The sequence below is a fragment of the Sceloporus occidentalis genome, unplaced genomic scaffold, assembly GCF_023333645.1.
Source record: "Sceloporus occidentalis isolate IW3139 unplaced genomic scaffold, rSceOcc1.0.p SCAF_20, whole genome shotgun sequence".
In the NCBI taxonomy this organism is placed as follows: domain Eukaryota; kingdom Metazoa; phylum Chordata; class Lepidosauria; order Squamata; family Phrynosomatidae; genus Sceloporus; species Sceloporus occidentalis.
In genome coordinates, this window is record NW_028317000.1 from 14376365 (window position 1) to 14404305 (window position 27941).

At 47.1% G+C, this 27941-nt stretch overlaps 1 protein-coding gene across 28 annotated transcripts in view; it reads left to right on the forward strand.

The window, feature by feature from the left end:
* NRXN2 (neurexin 2) overlaps positions 1–27941 on the forward strand; it is a 277457-nt gene that overhangs the window by 63488 nt on the left and 186028 nt on the right. For 19 of the 28 annotated variants that reach the window (XM_089483043.1, XM_089483060.1, XM_089483055.1 and 16 more), the window contains exons 4-5: positions 4323–4352; positions 15425–15493. The exons of 1 other annotated variant lie outside the window; for it this stretch is intronic. In XM_089483043.1, coding sequence (XP_089339169.1) covers positions 4323–4352; positions 15425–15493 — 99 coding nt within the window. The remainder of the gene's footprint in view (positions 1–4322; positions 4353–15424; positions 15494–27941) is intronic. 8 more of the 28 variants (XM_089483052.1, XM_089483057.1, XM_089483054.1 and 5 more) reach the window with 2 other exon arrangements.

Sequence of the window (27941 nt, forward strand, 5' to 3'; positions counted from 1 at the left end):
CAGATGAACGTTGTTGTTGTCGTCGTCATGTGCCTTCAAGTCGAATCCCCGACTTGTAGCAACACACAATTGTGCGCAAGATGAAATACTATAAGCTGGGGAAGGCAGTTGTCGGGGGAAAGATGCGTGTTGCTAGCATGCACTCTCCTGTTGCATGCAGTGTGTGCGAAATGATGAACCGGGAAGGGCTGTATGTGTTTATGTGATGCCAAAGGACACTGTGGTTGTGTTGCATTCCCTGGCTTTCTTGGGCACTTCCCTCCGTTGTGTGAAGGCTGGGCAGGGCCAAGCGTCGCTGCCTAGATTCACCGCATGCCCTTCGAGATTTATCCTTTCCACTTCATGACGGAGAGTGGGTGTATATGTGTGTGTGTGTATGCGCCTTTGTGCATTGCACAAAAGTCTCTTTGTGTGCAAGGAAGAAAGATAGAGACTGGGAAAGAGTAGGTGAAAGGAATAGGAAGGAAAGAAGGAAAGAAGGAAGGAAGGAAGGAAGGAAGGAAGGAAGGAAGGAAGGAAGGAAGGATTATATAGGGGCTTTTTGTGCATTGCACAAACTTTGTGTGCAAGAAAGAGATTGGGACAGAGTAGGAGAAAGGATGGGCAGAAGGAAGGAAGGAAGGAAGGAAGGAAGGATTATATAGGGGCTTTTAGTCAGGCCCTATACGGCGGTGGATAATAATAGTAGGGGAAGTGAAAACCCAGAAACATTGTCAGTGTGCGCGCCTTCTTTTATTTTCTGGGTGCGCCGATTGCAAATGTGCAAATTGCTAGTTGCAAATGTGCAAACGGCAACCCCCTTTAATTTTGCGCCACCGCAAAGCCGTCCCTACCTAGCCGTACCCCGAACCCGAGCCAATTTTAGCTCCCTTAATGGGATGGGATGGGATGGGATGGGTGAGGGCTGCAGCAATATGGCCGCCGCCGTCATGCCTGAGGGATCACTGGAGTGGTCTCCATGGCAACGGGAGGAGAGCTGCAGCATCCTAATGTGCTCAGCATCCTTTGCCAGCATGGCTGGGCTGGGCTTGGGCGCTCGGCAGGCCTTGGAAGGAGGAGGCTTTTTGGACAGGGCTTCACATCCGCCTCCACCCTCCGCCCCCCAAAAAGCAGCCTGGCTTCCCTTCAGAGAGAGGTCCGAAAACTGCCCTATGCTCTCTCCACATGTGCACATGTGGGCGTTGTGTGCCTTCGAGTCGTTTCCGACTTATGGCGACCCTAAGAAGGACCTATCCTTGGGTTTTCTTGGCATGGTTTGTTCGGAGGAGGTTTGCCACTGCCTTTCCCTGAGGCTGAGCGAGTCTGGCATGCCCAAGCTCAACCAGTGGGTTTTGTGGCTGAGCCGGGATTCGAGCCCAATGCTCAAACCATTATGCTATGTGGGCTCCCCCTCTAAATACCTCTTCGCTGTTATGCGCCGTCAAGTCGTTTCCGACTTACGGCGACCCTAAGGCGAACCTATCACGAGTTTTTCGTGGCACGTTTCTTCGGAGGGATTTTGCCATTGCCATATTCTGAGAGCATGCCACTTGCCGAAGGCCACCCAGTGGGTTTCCGTAACCGAGCCGGGGTTCGAACCCTGGTCTCCAGAGTCCAAATGCTCAAACCCTATCACCGCACTGGCTCCTAAGAATACCTTTGAATGCCCATAGAATCATAGAGTTAGAAGGGTCCCCTAGAGACCATCCAGTCTGAGCCCTTTTTCAGTGTAGGAAGTCCAGCTTTCAAGCATCCAGAGAAAGAGGGCCCTGGACCTTTCCATCTGATTGCCTTGTTGTCCAAATCATTGGTAATGTTATAGGGCCCATTCAATGTGACATCTTTATAAGGCCCCCATATGTTTTGATCTGGTCCCGAAGGATTTGGGTTTGTTTGGATGGGGGGAAAGGAGGATTGTTTTGCAACGGTTTGCAAACTGAGAAAGGAATGCTAGGAAACCCAGGATCTTAAACTGGTCCCCAGCCCCAATTCATGCTCCAGAGAGGCCTCTTATTTCTTCTTTGGGTGTGTGAGCATCAGACGTTTTTATCAGTCTGCACCGGAGAATATGGAAGGAGTGCATGCCGCCACTGCCAAAGCTGTGGCCACTTGACAGATTGATTGGGATGGATGCGCGCGTGTGTGTGTGTATGTGTGTGTTTGCATGTTCGGGGAGGGAGTGCCAAGCCCTCATTTGCATGAAATTGGGTGCTTTTTCGGAAACAGCTGCCAGTGCTGGGTCTGAAGCTGACATGGTGATGAATGGTGACGGAAAGGGGTAGTGCAAGAGGAATAGTAATGGCATCTCCGTCAGTTGCCAGCTGCTTTCTTTGGCAACATGATTTTGGGGTTTTTTGGAGGGTATATGTGGCCCCATGTTGCACATCGTCCCTTTCCTTGTGGCCCCATGTTGCATACCAAGACCTTGGTGCCTGTAATGGGAGTAGATAACAGTGCTTGCAATGGGAGTAGGGTGGGTGGTCTTGGCCTTCCTATGGCTTACTTGGCCTTCCTAATGCCTGTAATGGGAGTAGAGGGGTGGTCTTGGCCTTACTACTGCTTTATTTGGTCTTCCTAATGCCTGTAATGGGAGTAGGGTGGGTGGTCTTGGCCTTACTATTGGCTTACTTGGCCTTCCTAATGCCTGTAATGGGAGTAGAGTGGTGGTCTTGGCCTTACTACTGGTTTACATGGCCTTCCTACTTCTGGTAATGGGAGTAGGGAAGTGCAATTTCACCAATTTTAGTATAGGCAATATTATATTGGAAAAACCGGGCTTCTGATTAAATAAAGCCAAGTTTGTTTGCTGCTAATGGGTGGCAGAGGGGTGCATCTTGGTTGCAGAAATCCTTCTTGGCATGGAGAGGTTCAATGCCAAGACGTTGCTGCCCGGTGTAGTTTGGAGCTGTGGTTCCCCAACTTTGTTCCTTCAGATGCGTTGGACTTCATTTCCCAGAAACCCTAGCCACCTTGGCCAAGAATGGGAGACGAAGTCCAAAACATCTGGAGGACCAACGATTGGAAACCACTGGTTTGGAGAAAGCATTGGAGAGCCACGGTTGCGAGTTAATTCAGACACAAACGAACCCAGTACACATTCCTTTTCAAATAATCTCTTTTATTCATAGAGGGAAATCCTAACTTAAGAGGTGGTTACCAATGCTTTGCATGCAAGAGGTCCTAAGATCAGACTGGGATTTCCCAGTAAGGCTGGATGGAGGATGCTGGAACCCAGTGAGAGACCTCAGACAACACTGGAATTGATGGACTGGGAACGTTCTTCCAAGGTGACCAGATGTCCTAAGTGCAAAGCACCACGAAATGTAGGATACTGAAGAAAAGCATTAGACATTACCCAAGAAAAGCTAAATGCATGCGTCTTCGTCATGCTCCAGATGGAGGACATTTTTGGAACTCCTCCTGGACAGAAGGTTGAAATGGGGGACATGTTCTGGGAAAGGCGGATGTCTGGTCACCTTGCATTCTTCGCCATTTTCTCTCTGCTACCTTATGGCTCTGGTTATGGTCTTCCACCCAAAGCGGTGGTCGATCTCTGGGACCTCCACAGTCTTAATGCATTGTTCATGGAGTATATGGGTTGCAAAATGTGTTACGGTTTATGGGTGAGAGATGTTGGTTGGTTGGTTGGTTGGTTGGTTGGTTGGTTGGTTGGTTGGTTGGTTGGTTGGTTGGGATGATATCTTCTGGTCCCATGGTCACCAAGGTTGAGTCGGAGGGGTCTGGTTTTGTCCCCCAATGTGACATTGCCCTAGTATTCCAAACAAATACATATATATATATATTATATCTATCTTTTGCACCACTAACAAATTTTCCTTCCTGGAGCTCACGCCGAGTCTCGCCGGCTGCCAACGCAACGCCCTCCCTGCAAGGCGGCTTGGTTTTGCCAAGTAGTCCTCCCCGCCACCCTGAAAAAAAAAAGCATTTTCTCTCTCGCCGGGCAATGTGGCCGTGCGCCCGAAATGCTTTTTTTTTTAACACCCTTAAAAAACGAACCAAACGTTCTATTTTATTTCTCTATTTCGTATTGTTTCGTTCTGGTCTTCTTTCCCCCCCTCTCCTCCCTTCCTCTTGTTGTTATCGTTTTGGTTCTGTCCGGGATTTTCGTTCCTCTTCTCTCCTCTCCTTATTTTGCTTTTGTTTCGGCATCCGACCCTCAAACTCCCTTCCCCTCTCTATCTGCTGGGGGACCCGGATGTCTGTCACAAGTTAAAAAATGCTTTTAAATTGTGGCATAGAGGGGAAAACCCTCCTTTTTTCCGTGCGTTTATATGACTCGTCTTTTTTCTTTCTTTCTTTTTCTTCCTTCCTTCCCCTTCAAGGTCCGGCTCACCTGACGCTAAACAGCCAAGGTATGGTTTTATGTTTCTTTTCCGACAAATGGAGTCCTTTAATTTCTCCTCTCCTCCTTCTCCCAAGCCTGTTGCCATCTCTCTCTCTCTCTCCTTCTTTCTTTCTTTCTTTCTTTCTTTCTTTCTTTCTCTCCATCTCTCGTTTCTTCCTCTCTGACCATCCGCCTCTGCCATCTCATTGGTTTCTGACATTGCCTCCAAATCTCTCGCTCACGCAGCTGAATTTTGTAGATATTTTTTCTCTCCGTTTGGTTGTTTTGTCTGTGAACGTTTCTTAGAAAGAAAAGCATGTTTCAGAGAGAGAGAGAGAGAGGGAGCGCATGAGTGCGCCAAAGAACCACTGTTTCATCTCGTGCCGCTTCAGAGCTTTGATGAACTGTGTGACTTATGCTTATGATCTGATTATTAACAGCCTTGTGCGTTTGGCTTTTTGTTGATTGCTTTGGACGCGGTTCTTGGGGGACTCGTCTACTGGCGGCTGGCACGAGCTGGCATCGCTCGCCCACGAAGGCGCAATGGGCTCGTTGGGCCAACATCTGCCAAGCCAGGGTCTCAGCTTGCAGGCTGGCGGTAGGCTGCGGCTGTTGTCCGCCATGGACAGGAGGAATCATAGAGTTGGAAGAGAACCTCCAAGGGCCATAGAGTCCAATTCTGCCATGCAGCAATACATAGAATCGTAGAATAATAGTTGGAATAGGATCCCCCCCAAGGGTCATCCAGTCCAATTCTGCCATGCAGGTATACATAGAATCATAGAGTTAGAAGAGACCTCCAAGGGCCTTCCAGTCCAATTCTGCCATGCAAGAATACATGAAATCATGTATTGGAAAAGACCCCCCCCCCCAGGGCCACTCAGTCCAACCTCATTCTGCCATGCAGGAACTCATAATCAAAGCACCCCATTGCCAGATGGCCATGCAGCCTCTGTTTAAAGACCTCCAAAGAAGGAGGCTCCACCACTCTCCGAGGCAGAATATTCCACCATTGAACAGGTCTTACTGTCAGGATGTCCTTCCTAATGTTGAGGTGGAAGGTGAGCATCTATGGTACGCTTGAGCTGGTAGGTGACCATAGAGTCCCACTAGAGGACCTAGAAATGCCTAGAGAGAACATTACTCTAGGTCCACCAGTGCAATTCTATGGGATGCTTGAGCTGAAAGGTGACCATAGAGTCACACTGGAGGACCAAGAAATGCCTAGAGAGAACATTACTCTAGGTCCTCCAATGCAATTCTATGGTATGCTTGAACTGGAAGGTGACCATCAAGTCACACTGGAGGGCCTAGAAATGCCTAGAGAGAACTTTACTCCAGGTCCTCCAGTGCAATTCTATGTTACGCTTGAGCTGGAAGGTGACCATAGAGTCACACTGGAGGACCAAGAAATGCCTAGAGAGAACATTACTCTAGGTCCTCCAATGCAATTCTATGGGACGCTTGAACTGAAAGTTGACCATAGAGTCACACTGGAGGACCTAGAAATGCCTAGAGAGAACTTTACTCCAGGTCCTCCAGTGCAATTCTATGGGACGCTAGAGCTGGAAGGTGACCATAGAGTCACACTGGAGGGCCTAGAAATGCCCAGAGAGAACATTACTCTAGGTCTTCCAGTGCAGTTCTATGGTACGCTTGAGCCGGAAGGTGACCATAGAGTCTCACTGGAGGACTTAGAAATGCCTAGAGAGAACATTACTCTAGGTCCTCCAATGCAATTCTATGGGACGCTTGAGCTGAAAGTTGACCATAGAGTCACACTGGAGGGCCTAGAAATGCCTAGAGAGAACTTTACTCCAGGTCCTCCAGTGCAATTCTATGGGACGCTAGAGCTGGAAGGTGACCATAGAGTCACACTGGAGGACTTAGAAATGCCTAGAGAGAACATTACTATAGGACCTCTAGTGCAATTCTATGGTATACTTGGGCTGAAAGAGGCACTCTGGAAGGCCTAGACCTTTCTGGCCATGGAGGAGGTGCCATTTTGCCCTCTGCCGCAAGCTGTTTGGTGGCCTGGGAGGCAACTCGAATTCAGAACTGCCCATCAGGAAGGGACGATTGAGCAGCCAACCAGCCGTAGCAGCTGGCTGGCATCACAGCTCCCTTCATCGGGCACAGCTTAGAAAGCTTAGGAGGGCCTACCAGTCGGAGGAGAAGATGAAATGCTTTCTCGAAGAGACTGTACAGGATGGTGAGGGGTATTTGCCATCCTACCCAGGAGGTGCCATGTTTCTGTAGGCTCAGCTCTTAAATTGCCACACTCCTTAATCTTTCCTAAACCTGGTCCGATGCCAGCTTCTGCTCTTGATCTTTTGCCAACGCTGCTCCGTTTGTTACGGATTTACAGATGGCGGGGTTTAGAGCCGAGGCGTGTGTGTATCGCACCCGGCCAGGTTGCTGACATCGGGACAATGGGGCCATATATACTTAACTGGTATAGGTTAAGTATAGGTTATATGGGATAAGGCAGGAAGGTTAGGTGTGATAGGAGTTGTAGTCCAATATTGTCACAATCCTGATTCAGACAAAACCCTTTATAAAATGTGTCACCTCTCTCTCCAGTTTTCAAAATTGCCCAATGCTTTGTGGATCGTGGGTAATGTATTCCTCTAAATCTGGGCTTGGCATTGTGTGGACATCCAGATGTTTTTAGATGGCAACTCCAACGATGATCCTTTACCATTGACTGTAGTGGCCGGGGATGATGGGAGCTGCAGTCTAAGAAAATCTGATATGGTACCAATTGCACATTTCTGCTCTTCAAGTTCAGCCTTTCCCAATGCATTCCAGTATGTGCTGGACTACATCTTCCAGGAACCGCATGCGGCACAGCTGGGAATGACTGTCATTTTACCCAATGCTAATGATTTTGTATCTATAGGCTTTTGTGGGTTTTTCGGGCTCTGTAGCCATGTGCTAGAAGAGATTATTCCTGATGTTTAGGCTGGCATCTTCAGAGAAGGCTGGCATGGAAGAGAGTGGGGTATATATACTTCCATGCCAGCTTCCTCTGAAGATGCCATCCACAGATGCTGGCGAAACGTCAGGAACAAGCTCTTCTAGAACATGGCCACAGAGCCCGAAAAACCCACAAGACAACTATGGATGCCGGCCATGAAAGCCCTTGACTTCATGGTTTTGTTTGTGTTGCATGCCTTCAAGTCATTTCTGACTTATGGCGACCCTCCCATGGGTTTTTCTTGTTTGTTCAGAGCAGGGCTTTCCATTGCCATTGACTATCCCCGTGGGTTTCTAAGGCTGAGCCGGGATTCGAACCCTGGTCTCCGGAGTCAGAGTCCAATGCACTAACCACTACACCGCCACACTTGCTCTCACAATGTGATTTTACCTAGTGATTAAAAACCACGCAATACACACAGTTAGGATAAAGCAGAAAAGCGTAAGGCCATCTCATGTGTTTTTATGACCAAGTGGGACTTTCAAACCAGGTCTTCTAAGTCCCGCTCATTTCCATTGACTGCTCATGGGTTTGATGCGTAGCTCAAAGGCACCCCAGGATTGGAAACCAGATGGCCGATCCAACCGCTCTTCGGCTGCAAGGGCCATACTTCTGTGGCTTGTTGCAAACATTGATTTTTGGTGTCTTTTGTTAGAGTCCGTTTGAAACCCCAGAGACCCATTTCTAATAAGGAATTGTACGAGAAGCAGGAATCTTGATACTGTTGGACTACAACTCCCATCATTCTTTACCATTGACAAGGCTGGCAGGGGCTACTAGCACTTGCAGTCCAATAATATTTGGAGCACCAGATGGCCGCCTTGTATATGTTAGATATAGAACAAGAGCCTGAAAGCATAAGACAGCTTCCCATATTTCTTTTACAATTCAGAGCCTTAAGAACTGGAATCTTGCATCATCATTACTACTAGTAGTATTAGTGGTAGTATTAGTATTATTATTACATAGCGCCATCGGTATACATGGTGTTTTACAAGTCAAAGAACAACAAAAGCAGCAACTCTAACATGCAATGCAAAATATAGGGGAATGAGTAATCCAGACAGAGGTACAAAACAACAACGGTGCAATACAATATAAAGCAAACTGGAAGAAATATGTGTAATCAAAATATACAACTTTATAATAAAACTGTGTGTGTGTGTTTTCAAGTTGTGGCTTGATTTTACGGCAACGCCATGAATTTCACAGGGCTTTCTTTGGCAAGGGATACTCATAGGTTTTGCTAGCTCCTTCCTCTGCAGTATAGCACCTGATATTCATTGGCGGTCTCCTATCCGAGTTCTAACCCATGCTGACCCTGTTTAGCTCTGGAGACCAGATCTGGTATCTTCAAGGTGCCACAACAAACTACAATTCCCAGGATTCCATAGCATGGAGCCACGGCAGTTAAGTCAGTGTCAAACGGCAAGCGTGGCATAGTGGTTTGAGTATTGAATATTGATTATTGAGTACTGAGACCAGGGTTTGGTTCCCAGCTCAGCCGTGCAACCCACTTTGGTCAAGTCACACTCTCTCAGCCACAGGCAAAGGCAAGGGCAAACATCCCCCGAACCCATTTTGCCATGATAGGTTCGCCGTAAGTCAGAAATGACTGGAAGGCGCACAACAACGACAACAACAAATCGCATTATTTCTGGTGTGCAGGTGCAGCCAGAGAGACTGGTCCAAGACCACGCAGGGAAGTTCGGTGGCTCGGTGGGAACGGAAACCATAATTCCCTAAACTAGCATTGCCCCAGCTCAATGGATGCACCTGTGACATGTATTTGAGCCAGATTTTGGAGACGGTTGAGGAACATTAGGAATAGCAGGATGCCTTCCAACCACACACTTAATGCTGCCATGTACATACATGGCATCCTGAATCCCATTGCTTAGTCCCAACTAGAGTAAAAGCAGTGAGTCAGTTTGAGCCAACGTGAAAATAAATCCCATTGTTCAAAGTGCACCCACTCTTATCATTTTTGTGGGTTTTTCGGGCCACATGGCCATGTTCTGGAAGAGTTTATTCCTGACGTTTCGCCAGCATCTGTGGCTTTGGCACCAGAGAATGCTGGCATGGAAGAGAGTGGGGTATATATATATACACCTCCCTGCTGGGGTTATATATATATGTGTGTGTGTGTGTGTGTGTATTCACCCCACTCTCTTCCATGCCAGCATTCTCTGAAGATGCCAAAGCCACAGATGCTGGCGAAACGTCAGGAACAAACTCTTCCAGAACATGGCCACATGGAGAGAAACGGAGGCTGCTGGCTAAAGTGGCACAAGTCTTTCCATCCAAGCTAACACAACACATTCTATGTGGGGTTGACTCCCACTGTTGTCGTCTTTCAAAACAACATTTTCTATCCTTTATTGCAAACCTTGAAGTTTCCCTCCAGGGACCTGACCCCCCGAAATATGAATCATCTTGTCCACTCAAGCCATTTGAGGACAGCCTTCTGTCTCTTTGCCGCCCTCCGAGGCACAGTTGGAGGGGATGTGCAAGGAGGATGTTTCTCTGTTGTGGCACCCAGAAGGTATCAATCCCCTAATAAACATAAAACGAAGCAGCAGGCCGTTACGCAACGCAAGCGGAAAGCGACACATCGCTAAAGTCTGGGTTGCAAATGTTGGATCCCTCCTGTTTTTAAAGAAATGCTTATGGGATGATGCATCCTGGGTGCAAGCATTTCAAAGGTGCGCAGGCACAGGTCCTGCGCAAAACTGAGAATAATAATAATAATAATAATAATAATAATAATAACTTATATCCCCCCCTTTCCAAAAGGATCAAGGCGGGTTGCAAGAAAATGCATAAACAGATACAGACATGTGTGCAACTAAAAATTGCGCATCCCCATATCCCTTACCTTAACTAAAGCAATGTCAGTGAACAATTTATGGAATTACTCTTGGACTCTAACGCCCAGAATCCCCTTTTCAACCTTCATAGTGAATAGAGGGATATAGTTCCAACAACCAAGTTGTTGAAAGTATATTAAAGCTCTGCTCCATGTGAAGAAAGCCATAGCCCTGAAGGATACGATTTTGTGGTTCTTGTGTGCCTCCAAGTCGTTTTTTGACTTACGGCGACTCTGCCATAAGTTTTTCTTGGCATGTTTATTCATGGATTGCTATAGACATCCACCGAAGCTGAGAGAAGGTGGGTTTTTAATGCTTGAATGGGGAACTCGAACCTTGATCCAATGCTCAAACCACTGCTCTATGCTGGCTCTCTCTTGAATCATTGCAAATGGTAACATATTGCCAATAAAAATACTACAGTACAATAGCCATTTTTCAAAAGCCCATTAAAACGATGCATTAAATTAAAGATAATGGTGAACCAAGAGAGCAAGCGTGGCATAGAGGTTTGAGCGTTGGGCAGTGACTCTGGAGACCAGGGTTCGAATCCTGGCTCAGCCATATAAATGCATTGGGTAACATTGGGCAAGTCATACTATCTCAGCCTCAGAGGATGGCTATGGCAAACCTGCTCTGAAGAAACTTGCCAAGAAAACCCAATGATAGCTTCGCCTTAGGGTTGCCATAAGTCGGAAACGACTAGATGGCGCAGAACAACCATGCGCCAGAGTAAAACTAAGCCAACTTAAACATACACCGCTCTTTGCACCGCGTTTTTCCTTTAACCGGAAGCCTTTATAATGTCAAATTATAAACCAATCCCCACCAAAAAATCCCCTACAAAACTTAGGCTGCTGCCCCACCCGAGAAATAAAGCATCACTTTAGCTTCCATGGCTCCATCATCATCATCATCATCATCATCATCATCATCTATACCCTGCCTCTTCAATGAGATCAAGGCAACGTACAACATTAAAATACAAATACAATACAATAAAATCTCCCACAAACCCACCCGTTTGTAGTGAGCCCAGCGCACTCTGATAGAGAAGGCTAAATATCTCACAAACTACCATTCCCAGAATTGCATAGCATTGCGCCATGGCAGTTAAAACGGCACCAAACTGCGTTATTTCTGCAGTGCGGGTGCAGCCTTGGATGGATTTCAGCCCATGCGAAGCAGAAGTGGTCAGAAGGAAACGTGGGCCAGACACGGAAATGTGGAAAAGGAGGGCACTTGCGCACGTTTGCTTGACAGATAAGCTTGCCATCATCCCTCGCCAACCTGCTGCTTGGCCTAGCTGCTTTCGCTCTGCGGATAATTGCAGCTTGCAGGCCTGGGGTGGGTAGAGTCGGAGCACCTGAAACCCAGAATTACTTGTCTTTATAGAGGATGCCAGGGCAGGAACCAGCTTTTGCGCTGTGCAAATACGTAGCTGGAGTATGAGATGCTCAACAGGGATAACCTCACGGCGGTCCTCCTCGCCTCCTGAGCTGCGTGTGCCTCACCGTTCCGATCGGGGTTTGGTTTTCGCACCGAAACACGGCACAGCTGCAAAGCATCAAGAGTTTTATCTCCGTTGCACGGTCAGAACGGTTCCATGCCACTTTTAAATGCCGCTCGGACATTGTGGCACAGTGGTTCGGGCATTGGACTGCAGCTCTGGAGACTAGGGTTTTTATGGTGAGCTTGCATGGAGTAGTCGGACTACAACTCTGGAGAGCGGGGTTCAAATCCCAGCTCATCCATGAAACCCACTGGGTGACTTTGGGCAAGTCACACTCTCTCAACCTTAGGGGAAGGCAATGGCAAACCACCTCTGAACAAATCTGGGCAAGAAAACCCCAAGATAGGTTTGCCTTAGGGTTGCCATAAGTTGGAAATGACTTGAAGGCATACAGTGGCAACCACAAGGCCGTACAGTGAAATCCCAGGTTTGTGTTGGACTTTGAACAGACTTCTAAACAGCTCTCAAAGGAGTGTGGAGGAGGCCCAAAACGGTTCACCACTTTAGCTGCTAGAAGACCTCAAAATGTGAAAACCACTGCAGTTTAGCAGACTCTTCCTTTAACTTGTCCTACCAATAGTGTCACCAAGGGAGTGGGGTAAGTGCGGTGCGCACCGGGTGACACTCCATAAAAGGGGGTCTGGCCTTTGCTGTGGGTGTGTATGCAGTGCCTTTGCCATGCAGCAATGAGTGCATGCCACTGCCAACCTCCCTGTTGCCCTGGCTCCTTTAGAGCCAGGGCAGCAGGGAGGCTGGCAGTGCCATGCACCCATTGCTGCATGGCAGCGGCACTGCATACACACCCACAGTAAGGGCCAGACCAGGTTTAAACCCCCTTTTTGGCGTGTCATCTGGTGCAGAGCGCACTTACCGCACTTACACTGCCCTACTTCCCTTCCCTAAGGGAACCAGGGCAGTGGGGAGGAAGGCGAGGGTGGCAGATGCATGCATGCGCCTGCCAGCGTCCTCACTGCCTGGCAGCAGGGAAACCCAAAGAAGAAGCCTTACCCTTTGTCCCATCTTCACTTGCCTTGCTGCCCACTCCCTGGCAGCACTTTCCATGTGTCACTGAGCAACAGATAATCGCCCGCCAAGGGACTGGTCAGCGAGGCACCAGGACAACCCTGCCTAGCTTCCAAAATCAGAAGATGTCAGGCATGTTCCCTTCAGGGTGGCAGAATTGAAAGACATAGCTGTATTAGTCTGTAAGATCAGTATACAAAGAAATCTTGTAGCACCTTTGAGACTCACTGGAAGAAAGAAGTTGGCAGCAGGAGCTTTCGTAGACTTAAGTCTAATGCATCCAAGGAAGTAGATGTAAGTCTACGAAAGCGCATGGTGCCAACATCTTTCTTTCCATTAGTGCCCACATTATTGTGGGCAATTGGGCGTACAGATTGTAAACCACTTACAGGAGTTTATCACACCGGGGCCGATTTCGGCATTAAAGAGAGATTAAAGTGCATCGAAAGCATCCCGCGAATAAAGGGAAAGTGGTGAGTAATGGCGCAAATGATCATCACATGCAACTGCGGAAATAGAGCAATATCAGGAATACATTTGTTGCTGAAATCCCCAAAGTAAAAAGAATTATTAATGCTTGGGAAAGTGAGACTGTTTGGATGTTCAGGAAGATGCATAATGTTGTAGTATCTGTTGGTGTATGTAATTGTTTTATTTGCTTTTTCCTGTTTAAATGTTTTTTATCTTTATTGTGTGTTGTCAAACTAATAAAGATATAATAAAAAATAAAATAAAAAGCTTTTTTATTTGGAATTTTCTTTAAAAACATCACCTCTTACCAATTTTTCGCTTCAACCCCATGAAACGATGTACATATGAATACATTAAGGCTGTGCGTATGGTACTGTAATTTAATTTCTTTTTAATTCCCCCAATTTGTATGGGAGTTGCAATTTATGAGTAACGTTGGTGCAAAAAAATATGGCCAAGGATACTGTATGATGTGGTTATTGCAGGAGGTCAATACAAGGGGTGAGACCATGGGTTATGGCACTGTGGGGATGCCAACCCTAGTGACATTTTGTGTTTGGATACTGCAAGCGTTTCAATATTGTAAGAGTTGAATTGTGTTTTGATGCTCACTTTCTGCATGTTTTTGATTGCATTTCCATTTTGAATTGTGAGCCACTTTGAGTCCCAATGTAAGGGAAAAGCAGGATATAAATAAGTATAGTAGTAGTAAGGGTCACCATAAGTTAGACTTGGAAGCACACAGCAACAGCAACAATAGCAGAGAAAGTCTTTTAGTCCGTTTTTAACTTAACTCTATTTTAAGTGATTTTATTGTACATATTTTATGTGATTTTATATACACTTGACCCTCCACATTTGCTAAGGTCAGGGGCACAAGACCCCCGTGAATATGGACAAACTGCAAATAACAAAAACACCATGTTTGATGCCTCTCTAGGAATCTCTAGGTCCTCTGGTGCAACTCTGTGGTCCACGTCCTACAGACACTGACCATAGAGTTACGCCGGAGGAGCTACAAAGGCCTAGTAGAGTATTCTCTCTAGGAATCTCTAGGTCTTTCAGGACAGCTTTTAGTTAAAGTTGACCATAGAGTTTCACTGGAGGAGCTACAAAGGCCTAGTAGAGTGTCCTCTCTAGGAGTCTCTAGGTATTTCGGTGCCACTTTTAAAGTTGACCATAGAGTTTCACTGGAGGAGCTACAAAGCAAGGCCTAGTAGAGTGTCCTCTCTAGGAATCTCTAGGTCTTTCAGGGCAGCTTTTAGTTAAAGTTGACCATAGAGTTTCACTGGAGGAGCTACAAAACAAGGCCTAGTAGAGTGTCCTCTCTAGGAATCTCTTGGGCTTTCAGGGCCACTTTTAGTTAAAGATGACCATAGAGTTTCACTGGAGGAGCTACAAAGGCCTAGTAGAGTGTCCTCTCTAGGAATCTCTTGGGCTTTCAGGGCCACTTTTAGTTAAAGATGACCATAGAGTTTCACTGGAGGAGCTACAAAGGCCTAGTAGAGTGTCCTCTCTAGGAATCTCTTGGGCTTTCAGGGCCACTTTTAGTTAAAGTTGACCATAGAGTTTCACTGGAGGAGCTACAAAACAAGGCCTAGTAGAGTGTCCTCTTAGGAATCTCTAGGTCTTTCAGTGCAACTTTTGGTTAACATTGACCACAGAGTCGCACTGGAGGAGGACCTAGATATTCCTAGAGAGGATTGTAGTAATCAAATCCATGAATAATCAAATCTGCAAATATCAAAGCTGCAAATATGGAGGGATGAGTGTATAGATGTTTTAATTGTTTGAATTTTAGAATCATTTTATAGGTTTTGCCTGTGAGCCACCTTGGGTCCCTCTGGGGAGAAAGGCGGGATATTAAATGAAATAAATGAACAAATACAATTCCCTTCACAATAGTAAACTCATTGCTGCAAACAGGTTAAAAGTGCAAAAGGAATTTGCATTCAATGAACACAGCAGGGGCAGAATCCTGACCTTCCCAGTTGGATCGGGCAAAAGCAAACCGCTGCGGCATCTCCTAGTTTGTGTGTTCTTCCTTATTAATGACATTTGCCAGTCTTGGGCGCCTTCTGATGTTGCTCGGTCCTATGTGTCCCGATTGTCGGGTATGATAACGTTGGCGGGTATGATATGTGTATGTGTGAGCATATGGTTTGGGGGTACATGGTGTACTTGGGGATGGAGGTTCTTCCTCTGGCCATTTTTTCCCTAATGCTGTGGTTCTCCTTCTCTAGGAGGGTCCCTACTCTACTCAGAAGGGGGAGCAGGGAGAGGAACCAGTGAGGTGCACCAGACATCCAAAGGTCAGTGTAAACCCCTCCATCCCCAAACCCCATTGGGACCTATGAGACGCAAGCCCAATGCATCCCATTGCTGGATTGTGATGCTCAGATTAACATAACGGGACCCTTTCCTCCACTGAGTTGCTTGTGCATTCACGATTGGAACACGTGCAAAAAAGCACATTGCTCCCTGCCATGCATTTTTGCATTTTTGCACTTTGCACATTGCAGTGAGTAATCCACAGGTTGTTACGAGTGCATGCAAGCATTTTTGTTTAGTCAGCCTCTTGGTCCACAGACGATACGGAGAGGCAGCCATGTCACATGGGGATGCTGCGCATATGGCGACGGGAAACATTTCCGCAAGTGAACATAATCGGAACACATGGGCATGTGTAGGAAAAGGGTCTGTTTGCATTTTCTTGTTGCCATATGTACCTCCCCATATGACACAGCTTCCTCTAAAAGTAATCTGCAGACCACAAGAGTCTGATGGAACTCGAAAGCTTGCATATGCTCATAATTATGTGCTCTGTTAAATGCATAGTGGAGACCTGTCTTTGTGGCCTCACAATTAAATGCGCGAGGGATGGGTTGCGGTGGCTATACTGCAAGAAAATCCCAATTGTGTATTAAAAAAGCAGATACATTTTTGAGCTCACTTGTAAAAACAAAGTGGTGCGGCATGTGTCTATGGGTCTGTCCGCACTGCAGACACAATCCACTTTGATACCACTTTAACTACTATGGCTCAATACTGTGTAATTCTGGGAATGGTAGTTTGGTGAGACATTTTGCCTTCTCTGTCAGAAAGCTCTGGGGCCACTGCAAACTACAATTCCCAAGGTTCCTTAGCACCGTACCCAGTTAAAGTGGTGCCAAACTGGATTATTTCCGCAGTGCAGATGGAACCTTAGAGGTATTTTGCTGGTCATGTCCAGGAACGCTGCAGTTTAGAGATCCATGCTTCCGTAGCCAAACATGAAAACTTGATTCAGAAACCAAAGATGTTCACAATAGTCGTATGTTGTCAGAACTGAGGCATGAGTGGCTACACAGTATAATGAAAGCACATTGTAGTTCAGATTTTGAATGGCCTTATACCCTATTTGATTATAGATCTAAATATTCCCACATTTCCTTTTTTTCTTGGGATTGATCCTGCTTCCGACCAAGTTTTCACAGGACTGTCCTTGCAAATCCCAATGCAACCATTACTCTACATAGCTTTGCTCATGCACCTTTCCAAGGGATATAGGGAGCTATAATTCATCAGTAACTTGCGACAGCGCATCCCATCGTCCATACTTCATTAAACTAAGCATTAAGATGCTGCAAGCACACAAAGTGTATTTCTGTAAACGGCGGCAGGGGATCTGAAGGACTCTTTTGCACCTCTGGCCTTGGTCTCTCTCACACTCCCATGCGCACGCATGCGCACCCCTGCAATCCAGCTGTGGAAAGCGTGTGAAGCATCCCGGCCTTAATATTTAATTACAACACGAGCAATTAATACTCTCTGTCCAGGGAGGGAGGGGGGAAGACTCCAAGGGATCGTTAACATTAATGATGCATTCAATACAAATAAGATGCCATTAATATACAAGAGGCCTGTGGTTGGTTTTAAAGAGGATGCACTGGGAAAGAGAGTAAGAGGAGGGCAGTGTGTACTTTTTTGGGGAGGTTGTGTAGGCAGTGTGGTTTGAGTGTTGGACCACAGCTCTGGAGACCAGGGTTCGATTCCCGGCTAGCACATGAAACCCACTGGCTGATCTTGGTCAAGTCGCACTCTCTCAGCCTCAAAGGAAGGCCATGGCAAACCTCCACTGAACACATCTTGCTGAGAAAACCCCAGGATAGGTTTGCTGACACAAGTGTAGCCAAGCAGCTTTAGAGAGTGGTCAAGGTGATAAAAGTTACTCATGAGGATAAACAGACAAGCTATGTGAGGCTGCAGTGGTTTGCTCTTGCTTGAGTCTGCTGGGAAGATTGAGCCTCTCTACTCCTTTCCCCTGTTATTGAGTTAACTGAGTGCAAACTACTTTGGCATCTTAGTTTGCAGCACTTGAAATAAGATGAGGAAGAAGGCGGAAAGCGGGAGGTGGAAAGAGAAGCCGGGACATTTTAAAAGCACCCGAGAAAGTGGGATTGCAGAGGGTTAATCCGGACTGTCCCTCCCAAATTGAGATGGTTGGAGGGTATGAAGGTGGTGCATAGGGATGGCGCACATCGGGATGGAACGACTTTGCATTTTTACTAGTACTCTGGAGAAAGATCGGAGCAAGCCCTACTGGGGGAAGCATTACTGGGAGGATGCGACTGACATGCAGGCAATGTGGGGAAGGGGTTGAGTGCTGCATGCGTGCGCATGCACATTAGGTGGTGTTTTTAAACAGCTTTTGCCTTCCCACCCTCCCAGCCCTGTCGAGGTTGAGCGTTGCCCAGCTGACCCTCTCCGGCCGTCTGGAAAAGCATAATCTCGCTGGCAGAGCGACCCGCCAACCTCGACTAGGGGGGGCTTGAAAGCCTACCTAATCGGAAACATTTCAGCTTGTCCCTCGACCCCGAAAGGCAAGCCAAAGGAAGAGAAAAGTTGATTTGGTAACGTGCGTCAAAGGAGACCAAATCCAATTAAAAACGTACAACGCAGGCTGGGAAAAAAGAACAGAATTAAACACACACATCGATAAGAACAACACCATCGCTGAACAAATCTTGCCAAGAAAATCCCTTTATAGGTCCGCCAACTTTAAGGTATACAACAACAACAACGACTCAATAGGATTCCAGGTCCCTTGAGTTGTGGTCTTTCCTTGGGACTGGAGAGTCTAGTTTCCATGATGCTTAGAGATGGTAGCATTGGAGAGGGGAAAACCTAGCTCTGTTAGTGTCTCTCTGTGTGTGAATCAGAGATGGAGAGCGACTTTGGGAGCCCTGGGAGTTGTATTCCAAAAGGCTAACCTTTCCAAGCTGCTGCCAGTCAGTCGAAGGAGGAGCGAGTGCCGAAATGTTGTTCTCTTCTTCGCAGCAGGAGTTGGCGCTGCTAAAGGAGACGCTCCAGATTCTCCGGAGAGCTTTGTGCGCATTTCTGTGCCAAGACAAACCTTGCTCTGTGGTCTCGATAAATCCACGCGCAGAAGGCATGTCTTCTGCGCACATATGTAGGAAAGAGGGTGGAAGGAGGAGAGAACAGGGGTATCTGTTACCTCCCCAAACATGAACTCATCCTTGCTCTGACCTACTTGTTTTTACTATCCAAGCTTCTCTTGGCAACCGTACCAGGGCCTGATTCCCATTACCTTTTAAACCGGATTGCACATTGGTTTGAACCACTTCAAATGACCCGGGTTCCCACTTCACTGAAGCAATTTGGAGAAGGGGGGCCAAGACAAGCGTTCTCCTTTCCAAAGCAAAAAGGACAGAAATAGGGGCAAGGGGAGAAAAACAAACATCCTGATGGAGCTTACAATTTGGTATACAGGACCTATCTGACTTTTGTCGCTTGCAGTTGCAGCCATCTCACCTCTTTCTTTCTTTCTTTTTCCCTTTCCCCATCCCTCCCTTCTCTCTTTCCTTGCAGCAAAGAGAGAGAGGGGGCATGGATGTCCCCGGATCAGGCTGCTGGCTGGTTGCTATGCCGACCATGCGCTGGGATGCGGGCGGACCGGGTCCCCAGGGGGCAAAAGAAATAGGATTAATTGTCCCAGAGTCTGGAGATGATGAGCTAATGACTGAAACTGGCTGGGCATGGAGTGTATTGCAGTGTGCGGAGAGGTTTCAGCTTTGGCCTTGACACTTGTGCAATTCCTGGCACAGTTGTGGCTCCTGCCAGCGCTGGTGTGTCTGTGCGTTGTGTTTGCAAAGCACGACAAAGTTCTGGCCCACCAGCAGCTGCGAGCGCTCATACCCAGGGCAGTTTTCTGTTTGTGGGCACGGGCATTGGCAAATCTGGCTGGCTATCCTCTGCCCCTTTGACCGCTGTGCCCACTGTCTGTGTGGTCAAGGTGTAGCGGATGTCTGCCTTGAGCATCCAGGTCCTGAAATGGGATACGGACTCCTTTCCCATATGAGAGCCCTTCAGATGGCTCTCAATGGGACAAGCTTTGTCCCTGAACAATGAACTCACCTCCCACTTGTTGCGTTCCTTCTTGTTGTTTCCATCTTATGGCAACCAAAAGCAACCCTACAATGGGGTTTTCTGGGGCTGAGAGTGTGTGCCACACCCAGTGGGTCTCCAAGGCCAAGCCGAGAATTGAACCCTGGTCTCCAGAGTCATAGTCCGGCACTCAGACCACTATGCCTCGCTGCCAACCCCTCTTATTCTGGACTCCTGGTATTACTCGACGGAGCAGCCCTTTCCGCATATAGCAATGTATTCTTCTATTATCGCCTGAGGAGGGCAGGGGGAGGCAAAATGCAGCCTATAGTCTGCAGGCATCCTCTAAGCAATTTCTTTGCAGCTCTCCCCCATTTATTACAGTGTTTTCAAAAATTGCCACTGCAGTTTGCCGCAGGTGGGGAGTGCAAATGGCCCACCTAGAAATGCGCTTTTCCTCTTCCGCTCTGCCTCTCCTCCGATTTGCGCCATCCTCTTTGCTGCTGCCATTGCCGTGGGGGGGGGGGTGTTTGCGGCCAGGACCTCCCTTTTATTTTGCCCAAGGAAGAGAGGCTTTCCCTCCTTGTTCTGAGCATCTCTGCTCTGTTCTTTCTCCATCCCTGACTTAGCAGAAACAGTCCCTGTTGCTTAACAGGGATTTGAGGGCCGGGGATGTGTTCAAAGGGTTATTTTTAAATGGGCGCTTTTTAAGTGGAAAGCGGGCTTTTAAAAAATGGATGAGTCTGGCTGGCGGAGCTTGAAGGGGAATCGTAGCTCGGGGGGAGAGACATGCCCCCCAGCAACGTCGGGGCTAGGATGATCCCAAAGGGGCTATTTAAAGGCCTCATTCCCACTTATGCAAAAAGTGGTCTGCGATCCGAATCGATGGATCGATTTGACAGCGGAGCATGGTTCCCACTACGTTTCCCCCGATCGCATTTCCCCCCTGTAAAATAACCCACTTGTGGTTCACATTCATGAATGGATCGGTTCAAAATGGACCCACTCTGGTTGTCCAAAGGGCACATTTAAATTGATTCTGATCCGCATCTGGTTCACACTTGTGCGGAATCGGTTTATCCGAAAAGACATGGGAAATACCAGCGTCAAAAAGATGTGGGTTAAATGGGTCTGGCGCATGGCCCCCCCTTCTCCGAATCGCTTCGGTGATTTGATTTAAATGGAAACCAAGGTCTTTTGAAACCAGTTCAAACCAATTTGTGATCCAGTTTAAAAGGTAGTGGGAATCAGGCCAGAGAATGGGGCTGGAAGGGGGCTTCTTGAGAAAATGGGCATGGCGTGGCATGGATGAACCTTTTGCCCTCTCTTAGTGGGGTGCTCCTTCTCATCTTCGGCTGTCTTTTCATGGCCGGTCCTTCCTGATAAAAAAAGAGGCTGCCGTTCTTATCATGACATCTTTGTTGCATTCCATCAAACACATCGCCGCAATTTAGTTGATGATGTGGTTTAAAAGAGAGCGAGCGAGAGAGAAGTGGAGAGGAAAGGAGCAAAAAAAGGTCTTTTTATGTAGGTAAAATTGCCTACGCTGCCGACTTTGAAGCCCAAGTGGCTGGAAACCAGACTGTCCTTTGGGTTGGAAAACCCAGCGGTCCCCGCAGCAGACCCTTCTGCCGTCCTTAAAATTAATCCTGGAGAGCGTTGAGAAATCGCCAGTGAAATAAATGCAAAGATTTTATGGTGAATCAAGTTGGAAAGAAAGAGTCTGATGCAAAATCATTTGCAATGTTGGGTAGAAACGGGGGCAGAATGTAGGCCCATTTCATTGCATAAATGGGAAGATTTGGGGCTGAAAAGTATAAATACCATAATAATAATAATAATAATAATAATAATAATAATAATAATAATATTGAATCCATGGGATATGCAAGCGTAGGGGGGATTTCCAGGGTCTTTGTCCCTGATTCGTTCCAAGTGGAATATCTGCTGTGATCATGTTTTGGTTCTACCCTTGCAACTCCAAAGCAGTGGTCCCCAAACTTTGTTCCTCCAGAAGTTTGGGATGTCAGTTCCCAGAATTCCTGTTGGCTAAGTGTGCTGGGGCTTCTGGGAGTTGAAGTCCAAAACGTCCGGAGGACTGAAGTTTGGGTGTCACTGCTCTAAAGTCTTGGCTTGCCACCTTTGGAATCAGATGGGAGTAATGCTATCCTTATTGTGTTGCTTTGTTTCTCCTTTCTTGGATAGGGAAATGTAGCGGTTTAAGTGTCGGATTGCGACTCTGGTGTCCAGGATTCGATTTCGGGCTCGGCCACGAAACCGAGTTTTGCATGGTGGAGGTAGTTTGTGTGTTGTCCTGTGCTGATTGGCGCAACCCGGAAGTGTGTTGTGTGGCTCCCACAGGTATATAGACCCCACACACTTCCATGCCAGTCACAGTTGTGGGCGAAACATCAGGAATAGATTCTTATAGAAAGTGGCCGCACATCCTGAAAAACCCACAGATAACTATGCGCTGTGCAAAGCTGGTTGGGATGCTAGAACTGAAACAGCCAGGACCCCTAAACTGCAATACCTGTTCCCATATAAAAGTGGCAATACCCCTCCATCCCCATCAGACGAACCAGAAGAAGCTCAGTCTTGCCAGGACCTGGCAGGGAGCTCTTCTGCCACGCCTTCCACCTTGGCATGCCCACGCAGCGCAGGGGGCGCTGTGACAGAGGTGGGCGGCTTCGCAGATCTTGACAAGCCATGATTGACACGCGATGCGAGGCTGGAGTGGGAATGACAGGTTTTGCCAGGGAAGCGTGAACAGCGGTGGGTGAAGTGTGGGGGGGCTGGCATGGGAGCGGGCACCTTCCTCTGGATCACCTCGGCCCCCGCCCTGTAAGCCCAGCTTAATTTACTAGGGAAAGCGGCGTGAATTGTGTGCATATGCTCCGGATACAAACAGCCACGCAGGCATCTTGTAGCACCTTTGAGACTGACTGAAGAAAGAAGTTGGCAGCGTGAGCCTTTGTAGACTAAAGTCTACTTCCTCAGATGCATCTGGTCCAGTGTGTGGCAAATGGGAGACACTATGTGTATGTGAGTGGCCCCAAGTAAGCCTTGTAAGGAAGTAGAACTGTCAAAAGAGGGGAACCCTCATCAAATTAATGCAATGTGTCTATAATTTGCAAGCGTTGAAAGAGCGAGTTGTCAGAAAGTGAGGCGTCAAAAGGCAGAGGAAGCCCATACTTGTACGATATTTGCAAGGCTGGGGAGAGACACAAGGATCTGTGAAATGGACGGATATGGTTGACAGGTTTTTGTAGATCTGGGTGAGCAAAGAGTGGCACAAAATGCCATCTGCGGGGGGCACATGTTGTATCATTTGCCACATTTTGCTGACTTTCAAGGGTTACCCCTTTCAGTGTTCTCTGTTTCCTTTGAGTTTGGTTGGCATCTTCACAGGCAGTTGGTGGAGCATGGATTTTTATATAGGGTTGGGTTGTCATGCCAAGTGTTTTGCATGGTCTTGGAAGGGCAACCAAGAACCATTAGTTTCATGAAGGAGATCAGAGATGCAATGTTTGCTTTGTTGTTATGGATCCGTTGTGCCGTCTACACCTTTCTGGTCTTCGTATCAACATGGATGTTGGGGACTGGCATCAGTACCCAAGTCCTCTTAAAACAACAACAACCGAATTTTTATTGGGAAGGGTCCTTTCTCGTCCCTCCATAGCACCCTCTTCATCCTTTCTGCTTTCTTCCAATCTGAGTTCCCTTCATTTTGACTGCGGTCAACTGGTACTTATGTTCGCTTATGGTTTAAGCATTGGACTCTGACTCTGGAGACCAGGGTTCGAATCTCCGCTTGGCCATAGAAAGCCATTGGGAGACTTGGGGCACATCATACACTCTCAGCCCCAGAAAACTCCATGATAGGTTGGCCTTAGGGTCTCCATAAGTCGGAGAGCACTTGAAGTCACACAAAGACAACAACAATGTACTTTCCCCCTCCTGTCCAACAATTTGTCCTCTTTTCTTCCTCTGAAACCGGAGGCTGAAGCATGATGGGATCGGGGAGGAAGGGAGCCAGGGGCAATGCTTTGTTTCTTGCAAACGGCTGTGCCAGCTTGCGGGGACGATGGGCACAGTCGGGAGACAGAAGGTAGAAGGTGCCCCAAGGCCAGCGCATTGTTTTTGGCTGATCCCAGATGGAAATGCGTTACTTGACGATGCCATCTCAAGCAGAACGAGGAGAAAAGGGAAGCTTTTTTCAAGGGTCATGATGCAAACTATGCCCCCTTCAAGCTGGTCCCCATCCATCCATCCATCCATCCATCCATCCATCCATCCATCCATCCATCCCTTGGCTTGCGTTTCTCAAGAGAGGCCTATTTTGTTTGGCACCGTGACTTTGGAAACAACTTATACACAGTTATAATGACGTGTAAAATAAATAAAAAGTATTTATGAACAAATGAACGAACAAAAGGAAGGAAGGAAGGAAGGACTTTCATTACCAGTTCTCTGTGTTCAGCGTTCACAAGTCCCTTTTGTTTTCTTCAGGAATTGTTTCCTGAAACATGTCTGGAGCAGAGAGGAACCCATGGCTTCCCACTGGTTTTCATTGGGCTGGTCAATCCATTCCGGATTTTAGTCTGAATGTAAAAGGAGCTAATGTTTGCAAAGAAAATGAATAACGGCACTATTCTTTCCATCCCTGTTGGCCTTTTTTTCTTAGAGATGTAGTGGGAAACAACATGAAATTGTGGGGTTTTTCCCCTTAGAAGGCAGGAATCTGCTTTACGTTGCTTTGAACCATTTGTCCATCTTGCCTACTGATAACTGCGGCTCTCCAGGGTCTCAGATGGACGTCTTCCCTATCTCTTGCCACTTGTTCCTTTAAAAATATCAGAGATTGAATCCAAGACCTTTTCTATGGAAGGCGTTCCAGACCTTCCCAACATTTCAGAGTTGAAAACTGGGACGTTTGTGGCCAAGTGATACCAGAATAAGGAACGACGGAACAAGCTGCAGCAGGTTGCTTTTGCCCAAAGGGCAACATTTCCCTCCTCTTTTCCTCGCCGCCTCTCAGCTTAGCAATGGGTTGGACTGGATGACCTTTGAGGCCCCTTCCATATAACTTCCAATATTTCCTAAGCCTACTGGGAAAGGGGAGCTTCTGCTTGCTCTTCTCCTCTCCCCCATTAATTTTGAACTTGGTTTGCAGCAATTCAAGTAAGCTGAGGACTAAGGGACCAGAGAGAGAGAGAAACCGGGACATTTTGAGAAAGTGGGAAGACGGAGGATTCGGCCAGACGCTCCCTGCCAAATCGGTTGGAGGGTTCGCTCCTAAATCTGTAACTCTCCGATTTTAACAAGGCAAAGAAATTGGAAACGGTTCTCCGCGCCGGAAGCTTTCAGCTTTAATAGTCCTTCAGGACGGCTCAAATGGAAAGGAAGATTGCTTGCTTTTCACCTGGCCGCAAAAAAGAAAACCTTGCCGCAGTTCCCAGAATTGCACCGCATTGAGCCATGGCAGTTAAAGTGGTGCCAAACCGGATTATTCTGCCTTGCGTCTGAACCCTCAGAAATGAACGAATAATAGAGAATATACTTCCATCCTTATGCGAGTCTTATTGGTTTTACCTCTGTGTCTCCCTTCCTCCTCTGTTTTCCTTTCCATCCTTTCTTTCCTTTGTGTTCCCTCTCGTTTCTTTTCTCCTTCCTTGTACTTAAAATAAAAATCCAATAAACATGCAAAACAAGAACATTTCTTAAATTGGAAAGAACCGGTCCCAGGTTTGCTTTCCTCCCTCCTCCATCCTTTTGTTGTTGTTGTTGCTGTAGTTGTTTTGTTTTCTGTTTTGAGACGGCAAGCCAGCCTTGTTCTCATTGATTGCAAGTAAGCCACTCCGGGAGCCTTTTTTTATTTCATTTCATTTTAATATATATATATATATATATATATATGGCACAAAAGCAGGATAAGAAAGAAAAGGTTGTGATAAAATAAATAAGGGAATTGATCGACAATAAACAACGGGCTGCTAAGGATTTAATTTGAGTCTCCGGAGCACAGAAGAACTTGATATTATGCTATATATATATATATATATATATATATATATATATGGAGATGGATGGTTCCAGTTTGTCGCCTGCTGTATCCCAATAATAATAATAATAATAATAATATTCTCCGATTATTAGGACCGAGGCCTGAATCCCAAAGATTCAGGGTGGACAGTGTGGCCAAAACGAAAGGGACACAAACACACAACTTTGTTGCTTTATGCCTTTATAATGGTTTATGGGGATGCGCCGAGTGCCTTCAAGTTGTTTCCAACTTATGGCGACCCTAAAGCGAACTTGTCACGGAACTGGCTGTGCTCTTTGGAGATGATGGGACTTGCTGTCCACATCTCTGGCTGGTGAACTTACATACCTATATACGTATATACTGAACCCTAAGGTGAACTTATCATGGGGTTTTCTTTGTGCGATTGGATCAGAGGAGGTTTGCCGTTGCTTTTCCCTGAGGCTGAGAGAGTGTGACATGCCCAAGGTGCACCCAGTGGGTTTGCATGGCTGAGTTGGGATTCGAACCCTGGTCTCCAGAGTCATAGTCAAACACTCAAACCACTACGCCACGCTTGCTGTCTTGGTGCGTGCCATTAAGTTGTTTCTGACTTATGGCAACCCTAAGGCCAACTTATCATAGGGTTTTCTTGGTGCAATTTGTTCAGAGGAGGTTTGCCATTGCTTTTCCCTGAGGCTGAGAGAGTGTGACTTGCCCAAGGGCACCCAATGGGTTTCCATGGCCAGCTTTCATGGGAAACTAATTACAAGTAACTCGTTGCTTGTGCACTGCGCATGCACCCCATGCCTTTCCCCTTTGCTCTTGTGCGCTGCCACTTCTCCCCTGCAGCCTTGCTCACTTCTCTGTGCATGCATTTTGTTTTAGTTTATTGCAAAAATGCATCCAAGGAGGTCAGCGTTTGGGGTGAGGAGGATTGCAATGGCGAGGGATGCGCCTCTGATGCAAGGTCGCTCAGCTGGGGAAAGGGAAAAAGTGCTTGCGTGGCAAGAGCCCGGCTGTTTGGAAGCCAGAGGAGAGGAGGCCTCTCTGGTTAGCGGCAAATTAATAGCAAGCCCAGCATTCGCCGCGGTTCTTGGGGACAATTTATCTCACACCGGGACCAAAGTCCCCTGACCCAGCACTTTGCAAGCCGGACCATTGAGAAGATGGAGAATGGATGAGGCTTGGATATGAATGCTGGCCAGGGATCAGAGGTTGCAAGGCTCCTCTGCAAGCTCCCTTCCTTTCCTTTGGACCTGATCGCACGGGGAAAATTGGAAGGTTAACCAATGGGTAATCCTGGGGTGTCCAAGGTATTTTGTGCAATGTCGCAAAAGATTTTTCAAACGACGTCACGCACCAATGGAAGGCAATCCAAACGCAACCGTGAAACATCCCAGGAATAGCTGAATTTGGGGCGATATCGAATGTATAAATCCTTTTCCATTGTGGATTCACAGCCAATTCGTATTTGCGTCAGTATGAAATGCATCTCCAGTTCGGTAATGGGATTACTGTTAGCCACAGGATCCTGTCCTCCCTGTGCATGCGCAAAGACGCCAATTCGAAACCAGGAAGCCAATGGGTACATACTCATGTGAGCCTCTTCCCAACCAAGCGGATGACATTGCAGCCTTTTCCAAAACGTCGCCCCTGTGCGGTTACTTCGATTGCTTGATCGGATCCGTCACCGAGCCGATCTTTATTGCATTTCACCAAAGGCCATTTCTTACACAGTTCCAAAGGGGCTCAAAGGTAGACGGGCTTCAATTTTACTTTTACCGTATCATGGATCATTCCTGCTAAACGCTGCCTACTAAATCCTAATGGCCTATCTATCCTAATGGCCTATGATATTGGGGAGGTAGAATTAACAGTTGCTTGGATGCCATAAGAAGACAAGTTGGAAGTCACTTGGGTCACTTATATATTGAGTATCTTGAGCTATTGATGGACACAATTTCCAAACGTCGGGCGATATAGAAACACTGAAATCATTCTCAGGGTAACAAACTGGATCCTCTGTTCCAGAGAAGAGGCGAAAAAATGCCAATTTAAAGACATTTTCCCCCTTTACTAAGCCATGCTTAGTCTAGACGTCAAATATGCTCCCAGGCGCTCTCCTTCCTATTCAGCCGCCTAGGGTTTGTTTTAACTACAAGCTCTTTTCTGAAGGCCTGTCTGGGGCTTTTTTGTGTGTGTTCTGTCTTTTGGCTTATGTAACTCTGCAAGGCATGGTGCCATATAAATAATAAATTCCCATACGTACAAATTTGGCGTTTCACATCGTGCCGAAATTCCCTCGTGTTTGGCTTTGAATGAGCAGATACGATGCAAGCTCCTCC